The following is an 8834-nucleotide window of genomic DNA, read 5'->3' on the forward strand; positions in this document are numbered from 1 at the left end:
TGGGAGGGACCTTGGAGGTCTTCTAGTCCAACCACCTGCTTAGGCAGGAGACCTTATACCATTTCAGACAAATGGTTGTCCATTCTCTTCTTAAAAACTTCCAGTGTTGGGGCATTCACAACTTTTGGAGGAAAGTTGTTCCACTGATTAATTGTTCTAACTGTTGGGAAATTTCTTCTTAGTTCTAAGTTGCTTCTCTCCTTGATTAGTTTCCACCCATTACTTCTTGTCCTGCCTTCAGGTGCTTTGGAGAATAGGTTGACCCCACTTTTCTTTGTGGTAGCCCCTTAAACATTGGAACACTGCTATCATGTCTCCTCCTAGCCCTTCTTTTCATTGAACTAGACATACCCAATTCCAGCAAGTATTATTTAAATGTTTTAGCCTCCAGTCCATACTTATAATGTTGGGTGGCTGGGATAATTCTCAGGGCCTCCACAGCTATCATGGTCAGAAGCTCACTCTTCCCTGTTTCTGGAAACATAGTTCTTCAGCATCCTGAAAGCCTGTGCTCAAAATTAGAATTAAGGTTTTCTCCTTCAAGAGGTGCCCGTAGGTTTAAAAGCCCTCAATCTAAAATCCTTAATAACTATACCTATGTAGTAATGGGAGAGAGGGGTTATCTCTGGTTCCATTTGTGTTGTCACAGCTGCAGCTACGAACAACCTAACAAGACACTTAATGTGGGCCAAAGAGCTTAAAAGGCATACTGTCAAAGAGATGCAAACTCTTTCTCTCTCCTTTTATCTTGCCACTTAGCTGAGCTTTATTCTGATCTCCACTGTCTTGACAATCCTTAGATTCACTGTCACTCATATTATTTATATATATATGGCAGCTATACATATAAATAAAATGGCATAAAATGGCTATATATATAAATAAAATAAAGACTGCAGCTCCGGCCAAGCTTTAAGCCAAAAACACCAGCCTGAGGATGGCGAGCGAAACCTCGCCAAAACGTTGCCAAGACAATCTCAATCTTACACGGGAAAAGACCCGAAATACAACAAGACCAGTATATGTCTGTCTCTCTCTCTCTCTCTCTCTCTCTCTCTCTCTCTCTCTCTCTCTCTCTCTCTCTCTCTCTGTGTATAATATAATAAGAGGAAGATTCCTTATTTTGAAAGCAAATGCAAATGACAGCCAACCACCTGCTTTCCCCAGAGAATACTAAAAGCAAATTCTAGAAATGAGGGATTATGGATTACAATGAGGAGTAGAAACTCAGAAGACAGGACTGGGCTCTTTTTTAATGTATTTTTTTTCCTGAGCAATTGTAATTGGACAGGAGAAGACAAACACAGGAAGACAAGAAACCATCTTCAAAGTATTCATACCCAGAGTCATGAACCTGGCCCATCTTTTGCTCCTGTACCAGCTATTTTATTTAATTTACCATTACACTCGGTGAATTCAAAATGACAGGAGGAACGGCTGTGATTGTGATCCAAGACACTCAAATTCAATTTATCATCAGGGCTGTTTGTCCTGTTTCTGGCTTAACCCCTCAAACAAGTACACAGTACACATTTGGGTAGTGTAGTGGATCCAGAAACCTTCACAAATTAAGGATCTTCCAGATTGCCCAGGTTTTAACTCTATGTACTCCCAACCATCAGAGCCACCAGGAGTGATGGAAGGCAAGATTAAACCTGGGTCTATTACTGAAAACTCCCACTGGACCACCAATCCAGCCATAGGGCCCGAAAGGTTTTCTGGGTCCAGTCATTGTTTCTCAGCCTAATTTGTTCTGCAAGGTTGGGATTTTGCAAGAAGATCAAAGGAGTAGAGGAAAATCTTATAGTCTGCCTTCATGTTTTGAAGGAAACTCTAAATAAAGGAGAATATTTGTAGCTTAGAGTTGAAATGAGGGGTCCCTGGTGCTCTCTGAGCTTGCTAGTTTTCTTGCAGCCACAAAGGTGGTTTTTTCACATTTTGCTTCTCACCCAAGAAGCTTCTTCAAAGGTTCTGAAGTGAAATATCTTCAAGGAAAAACAAAGAAAATCCAGTTGCCTTTTGAAAAACCATCTTTGGGACAACCATGACCTGGATGACTGAGAATCTCCACAGGCATTTACTTGCAGGAATTTCATTACCCAAACTAGGTAACAATTACGTAGCTAACTAGGTAACACTAGCACAGATGATGTTATGAAGTTTGGGTAACGAAATATCTGCAAGGAAACAACCAAGCTCAGCAAAAATCTAAATGTTGTTTGAGTGGTATATAAATTCTATACTCAATAATCCTAAATTGAATGACAAAACTTAAACAATCAACAAGTTTATAAAGAGAATAAACAGAATGCCAACTTTCTCTGAATTTAGAAACCTGATATTAGCATTTAGAAATACTTTTCTCTAATAATATGGTGCCTCTCAATTTTTTTTTACTATAGTTCCCATGATCCCTGATTCATAATCTTATTACTTAGAATTTATAATTGCATCCCAAAATATCTGACAGAAACCACGCTACCTATAAAGAAGGAAAAGGTGATGACCCTCAATGGGCTTTTGACCTTGCATCATCTGCCCAGTTTCTATCTAAAGAAAAAGACCCCCTCCCCTTTCTCTCATTTTCTTGAGATAGGTCATAATCAAGGGGAAGAAGGGGAATAATAACTCAGTACAATCTTCAGAGACAGTTTTTGATTTTGATAAGGTGTCTTAAAAATGGAAGGTGAGGGTGGGGGAGAAAAGCACAACTCACCCTTTGAACGTGCAATGCATCTCTCCCATCCCACCAGCTCAAGCAGAGCCTTTGGGAAATGCCACAGCCCCCCACGACCCAGTTCCGTCATGCCATCTGATCATCCACCTCCCCCACTGGCTCCCACCCACACATCTGAAAGCAAAGCAGATGCGCCTACTGTGGCTGCCTGACCCCAACCTAGAAGGCAGGAAGCCCCAGGTCTGGAGATGATAAGAACAACTCTGCCCCCCACCCTTGCAGGAAACCACAAACCCCCAGGGCTCCCCTGGTGATCGCTACTGCTGAACTGGCATATCGGTGGAGACTTCCTCGGGCATCGAACGCTCTCTCCCTCCTATTGTTGTTCCCAAATAATCTCTCTTCTTAACCATATCTATCACTTGCGCACTCCCATCCAGGATTTCTGAAGCTATTTCTCAAGCTCTCTCTCTCTTTCAGAAAGGGATTATCTTAAGGGAGCCACTTTGGGAACAACTGATGTTTCCCCAAAACAGTATAAAAGAACCTCAACTGGGCTGCCTATTTATATGGACTACACTACCCTTTCTGCTCCCAGCTTTAGAAAGGCAGAAAGAACTTCCTTCACAAAGGTGGGATGTAGAACATGTCCAAATAGGAACACAACACATCTGTTCAATGCCCGCCACCCTTCTGAATGGGCTAGAGCACATACATTAGGCTCACCAGCCAACAGATGGAGCTGTTTGGAGAGAGCTGTTAATGCACTAGAATCTCCAGGACTGGACCATGTCCAAATGGCTCATCTACCCACAGCATTTCTCTTCTGCTCCTTGAGGAAGACTTCCAGACCAAAATTATCTACCAGTCTTAGTCCAACCAAACAATGCAATCCCTTCAGTCCCCGTCTATTTCTTAGGGATTCTTCACCACCGATCTCTCTGTTACAAAATATTGTCTCTTGATTTGGGAAGCCAGTCAAGATGGTCCCAGTAAATAAGGAAATACTGCTCCTCCTCCCAGATGCCCATTTAACCCAATCCCCAGCACCCGTGCGATAAACTTGTGGCAAACCATGGCACCCCCAACTTTCCAACAGTCCTTTTCAATAGACCCCAGAGATCCTCACCCCTCTACAACCAACTAGGAAGAGGCCAAGTTCTTTTAAGTGGGCGTCTCCCAGCTTAAAATAGACCCTTTCTCTCAGCCTGTCGACTCACCACTTCAGAGTCTTCGAATCCATGGAGATAGGAGTCGTCATACATGGGGGAAGGAAAGAATTGTTGAGGAAGCCAAGCCGAGAGGGAAGAAAGATAGGAGCTCTTCCAGATGGACAGAGGTCTACAGCTGTGCCCCCTGCCCCAGTTGGGTTAGGGGCAGCAGGTGGCTGGCACACAGTGGCAAAGCAACTCAGCCTGCTATCGATCTGATTCCCCCACCCTGGATGCTCTCATTCTCAGCTGAGCAGCAACAGCAAAAACAATAGCGCCCACCCACCAGCCCTCCCTTGGGGGCAGGCACAGAGACAGGCAAGTAAGGAGGGAGGCAAGGCAGGCAGTGGCATCTGGACAGTGCAGCTCTATCCGCACTTCCTTATAGCAACACCGGAAGATGTAGGGTTGGGGTGCCAGGGGGCATGAAGCAGCAGGATACAACAAGGAAAGAGCTGGCCATGAAGAGGGTTCTTGGAAGTGTGGAACAATCCCACCGGATGGGAGGAGAACAAGAAGTGTAACCACACTTTCCAGCAAATGCATCCCCCCGTTTGACTGCTTCCCAAGAGTTAAGTGGGTACCAGACAATTTACCAGAGAGATGCAGGAAAGCATACTGAGACATCCAACCTGCGTGTGGGTGGAGACCCATGGGGTTACCTGCCCCAATAATGCAAGGTGGGCTGGGATGGGCATAGCAACACGGGACAAGCAAAATCACATGGACAGGGAATCACAGAAGATAGTCTTATCATACACCAGTTTCCTTAGTATCAGATTTTACCCAGTTACCAATCATCCTAATTTCCTGCTCACCACATTCCTAGTCTTCATGCCAACACAGCCTTTTCTGGAACCTTTGACAATCTTGAGAGGCATCCTTGGACAGAAGCCTTGATTCCTACTTCACCAACCTACTTCTTCTCTCACACTTCATTGGACAACTTCTACCATTCCCTAGAGGATGGGAGCTACAGTCTAACACTTATGGACATCATTTCCTGCCCACTTATGGACACCAGATCCTGGAAGACTACAACCCATTTTACTTTTGCTGAGATCTTCGACTTTGCATGAACAATTGCACATGCATGATCCAACCAGATTTCCACCTTTACCTACGTCTTGACCCTACCAACTCTGGGATAGACGATGCCTACCCACCTGCACTGGGCTGACAGAAACGAACACGGTTGGCAGGGGCAAAGAGAGGAGGGTAGGACTTGGGCAGGAAATGGGCCAGATGGGGATTTTCCCCCTGCAATCCCCCAGGCGCTGGTTCCATCTGCCTCTTTGACTTCAGTGCCAGAGCTGCTGGCACAACCTAAATCTCCGCCCCACGCCCATTTCCCATCCAAAGTTGGAGAGCCGTCCAATATATTTGGCGACGGAGGGGTTAACAGCAGCTTTTTGCAAAAAACGAGATCCGATCTCGTCGTCTCTTCACACAGGAGTTTTCACCCTTTTCCCCGCTGAGATACCAAACACACATCATCGGAATGCCGGGAAGGGGAACCATGATCGAAAAGAGAGAGGGAGAAGAGGGGAAAAAAACCCCAGTCCCTCTTCTCCTGCTCCCAGACGTCTCCTGCCCATCATTCCGCCAGGCAAGGGCTCCGGTTCCGCCAGGAGTTGCATTCAGGGCGGCGGGGAATCTGGGGGAAGAGGGCTTAGGCAGGACCGCCCGCACCGGTCCCGGTGCTTAGCAGCAGCAGGAGAAAACGGAGCAGGGAGGCAGACAGGGAGGAGGAGGAGGAGGAGGAGGAAGAGAAGAAGGTAAGAGGGGTTGAGTACAGCGTGGTGATAGGCGATGGCAACGGCGGCGGCGGCGGCGGCGGCTGCGCGGTGTCTGTTAAGTTACCTCGTTGAGCAGGAAGGTAGCGCTGGAGTCAGAAAAAGACATAGACAGACGGGGAGGGAGCCGGCTGGCCGGCGAGGCCCGGAGTGCGGTGCCAGCTGGGAAGGAAGGAAGGAGGGAGGGAGGCGCCCCCCGCCCCCGCTGCTTTCCCCGCCGCGCCGCTCCCAAGCGCCTTCCTCGCCCTCGCCTTCTTCTCTCTCGCTCTCCAGATCCAGCGCCGCGCGCGCCGCCGCCGCCGCGCATCCCTCTCCGCCCCTTTTCGCTTCCCCCTCCTCCCGTTACGCGCTGCTCGGATAATGAGGGGGGGACGGACGGACGGGGGACGTGCCAAGCGCTAAATAATCACATTACTCCGGGGGAGGGGGAGGGGGTGCGCCCAGCCGAGCCCGTTGAGCTCACTTCGCGCGGCGACGGTGGCGGCCCGCGCCTTTTCCCGCCGTCTCCGCTACCACCACCCCCCCTCCGTCTTCGCAGACGGCTCAGCCGGGACCGTCGATTGAAGCTGCAGCTGCGGTTGACTCTTCGGGCGGCTTCTTCTCGGATGCTCATCCAGCAGGAATAGCGGGAGGGAGGGCACCTTGCAAACCGGGAGGCAAGATTGTGGCAGCCCAAGCGGCTCACCCACCCACCTTCCTTCCTTCCTTCCTTCCTTCCTTCCATCCATCCATCCATCCAGCCCCCCCCCCCCAGCCAGCCACCCACCCCCGCTCCCATCCCAGCCGCATTTTCTCCTGTGTTTAGCCTGGGATCCCCGGAGCTCAACCAACTTGGGTAACCGATTTCCAGGAATCGAGAAAAATCTTAGGCAGGGATCAAATAAAGTGCCAGTTACTGAAAGTTAAATGCAAAGGGTACGTCCACTGGATGACTGCTAAGCATCTCCACACAACAGGAAATGGGGGGAAAGTCAGAGAAATGCATTTTCATGTACTTGGACCTATCAGAGGGTCCCATCCCCGTCCCCCCCGAAGTGATGGTGTTTTCTGAATCCTGCTTTGGCCCAGTAAAGTGATCCACTCGGAAATGTCCCTTTATAATTCTCCCCTTCAGATCTTCAGTATCCATTCCCCTTCAGCCTCTTTTTTGCCAGCCTCCCGCTCCCTTTGATTGGCCTGTCTCAGAAGCTGGTTCTGAAACCAAGTGGGATTTTTGGCACTTGAACATCTGGATTTGAGAAAGATGGACAAGAATAGGAGGCATCATATCCCTGGCTCTCTTGAGAGAGCAGCAGATGTGAGACAAGTGAATCTAAGTGGAAGGCATAGCTATACAAGAAAAGACTCTATACTGTTGCCGGGGGTGGGTGGGAGCGAAATAAGGAAACATTTAGCTTTGTCACTATCCTAGCACAATTTGATAGGAAAGAAGGGAGGGTGCAAAACAACTGTTGTGACCTTCTGCCCTTTGGATATTTGGGCCTACAACTGTCCACATCCTGCGTGGCAGTGGCTGGGAGATGAAGGACGACACATCTGGAGGTGACACAAGCAGCAGGGAGGCTAGATGTTCCAGCCTTGTATTGTAGGAGGACCATCATGCCAGGGGCTGGAGCATGAGTGGCAGACAAAGAATTTAGCCTTTTCAGCATTTTGTGCAGCTAAACTGTTCGTTTCCCGGGGAGCTCTTCCCTCAAATGACTTTTGTTAACTAGGGTGAATGGAAGAGGCAAGACTCAGGCTTCAGCAACAACAGCTCTTTATTAAGTGACAATTATGTACAATCCAGCAAAGCCTCTGTCTGGCAGCAGCCCATTTATAGGGAGCTGTCAGACCTCTTGACCAATCACATTTGAGTATTGTTCCCGCCGGACCTTGGTGGAAACTACCATACTGGCTGTCAGTATGTAACAACTTTATTCGTCAAAGAGCATTTGCAATACATAAAGTGTTGGGTGTTGTCTTGGCAAACAAACTGGAAAGGCAGAGCATCTGTTTGGGTTCTCTGCTGCTGAAGAAGCTGTGAGCCACAGTGGTAGCCAAGGCCATCTGCCTGCTTCAATCTGCCAATTACCTCTGGGTAATTCTGCCTCTCTTGAATTCGATTCTCTGGGGTTTTGGTTTGCAGTTCCAACGCCCCAGCCCCAACCCAGGCTCTGGATTAATTCTTTCCAGTCCTCCTCCTCATTTCCCACCCAGCCCAAGAGACCATGGCACATTGCCTCGTTGAGCAGGAAAATGCTGGATGTGGAGAGATGCAGAAGTGGCTGCATCTTTGCTGGAGGAAAGCAGCACAGATTGCTGCACCCCCACCTCCAACTTCCTCATGAATCCAACCTACTTCACAGGGCAGATGTGAAGCTCGGTTCACATCTTCTGCAACGGGAAGTGTGCCGTTTCCAAAAATCAGGGCCACTAGCAAATTTGTACCTGGCTGCCAGGAGGAAAATGGCCAGCTGCAAACACCTATTTACTAGAAGACAAACAGGCAGGATTTATTTCCCCCCCAGCGAACCCTTTCTAATTCTCAGATATGCTTTCTACTGCTACTCTTTGCCTTATAACACCATGCAGAAATATCTCGTTAGCTGATAGGCTCTTAGAGGACCCCATGTGTCATTGCAAAATCAGCTATGCATCCTCTTTTAGCACCCAGCATTACAGATTTATCCATGCTATTCACTGACAATTCTGAGACTTCTAAGAAAGCTGGAAGAAAGACTCTTCAGGATTATGGCTTCTGGAAGGAATAGTTCCCCGAAGTGGGGTGTTTATTCTCTCTGCAGCTTGTTTCCTGGATCTTTAGGCTGACCGGAGTGGCTGCTGGGAAGGATGACGCAGTGGAGCAATTGGTCTTTGGACTGGAATTAAGCCCAAGAAGAGATGGAATCTTTTGAAAGGATCTCTTTGATTTTGAAAATTGCTATTTTTAACAGCAAGTACTGAAAATGGCAAACCTATCAGGCCAGCAGTCAAGATCTTTTGACCCGTCTCTGCTTTCCTCAGTTTGCTGGAATGTATCTTCTCTCCATCCTGTCCTCAATGGGCAAAATAGGATATGGTCACCTTCAGTGGGATAATATTCAGTCACCAAGAATCAAGTAACACATGGAGGAAGGGGCAGCATAAGATAAGAGATGCCAAGAGCAT

General features: G+C 48.0%; 1 protein-coding gene across 1 annotated transcript in view; it reads right to left on the reverse strand.

Annotated features, from left to right (window-relative positions):
* Window positions 1–5893, reverse strand: part of CACNB3 (calcium voltage-gated channel auxiliary subunit beta 3) — a 56820-nt gene extending 50927 nt beyond the window's left edge. Inside the window, exon 1 of the mRNA XM_032210003.1 lies at window positions 3898–5893. Coding sequence (XP_032065894.1) covers window positions 3898–3942 — 45 coding nt within the window. The 5' untranslated portion in view covers window positions 3943–5893. The remainder of the gene's footprint in view (window positions 1–3897) is intronic.
* Between the last annotated feature and the right edge of the window lie 2941 nt (window positions 5894–8834).

The sequence above is a fragment of the Thamnophis elegans genome, chromosome 2 (genome assembly GCF_009769535.1).
Source record: "Thamnophis elegans isolate rThaEle1 chromosome 2, rThaEle1.pri, whole genome shotgun sequence".
Classification (NCBI taxonomy): Eukaryota; Metazoa; Chordata; class Lepidosauria; order Squamata; family Colubridae; genus Thamnophis; species Thamnophis elegans.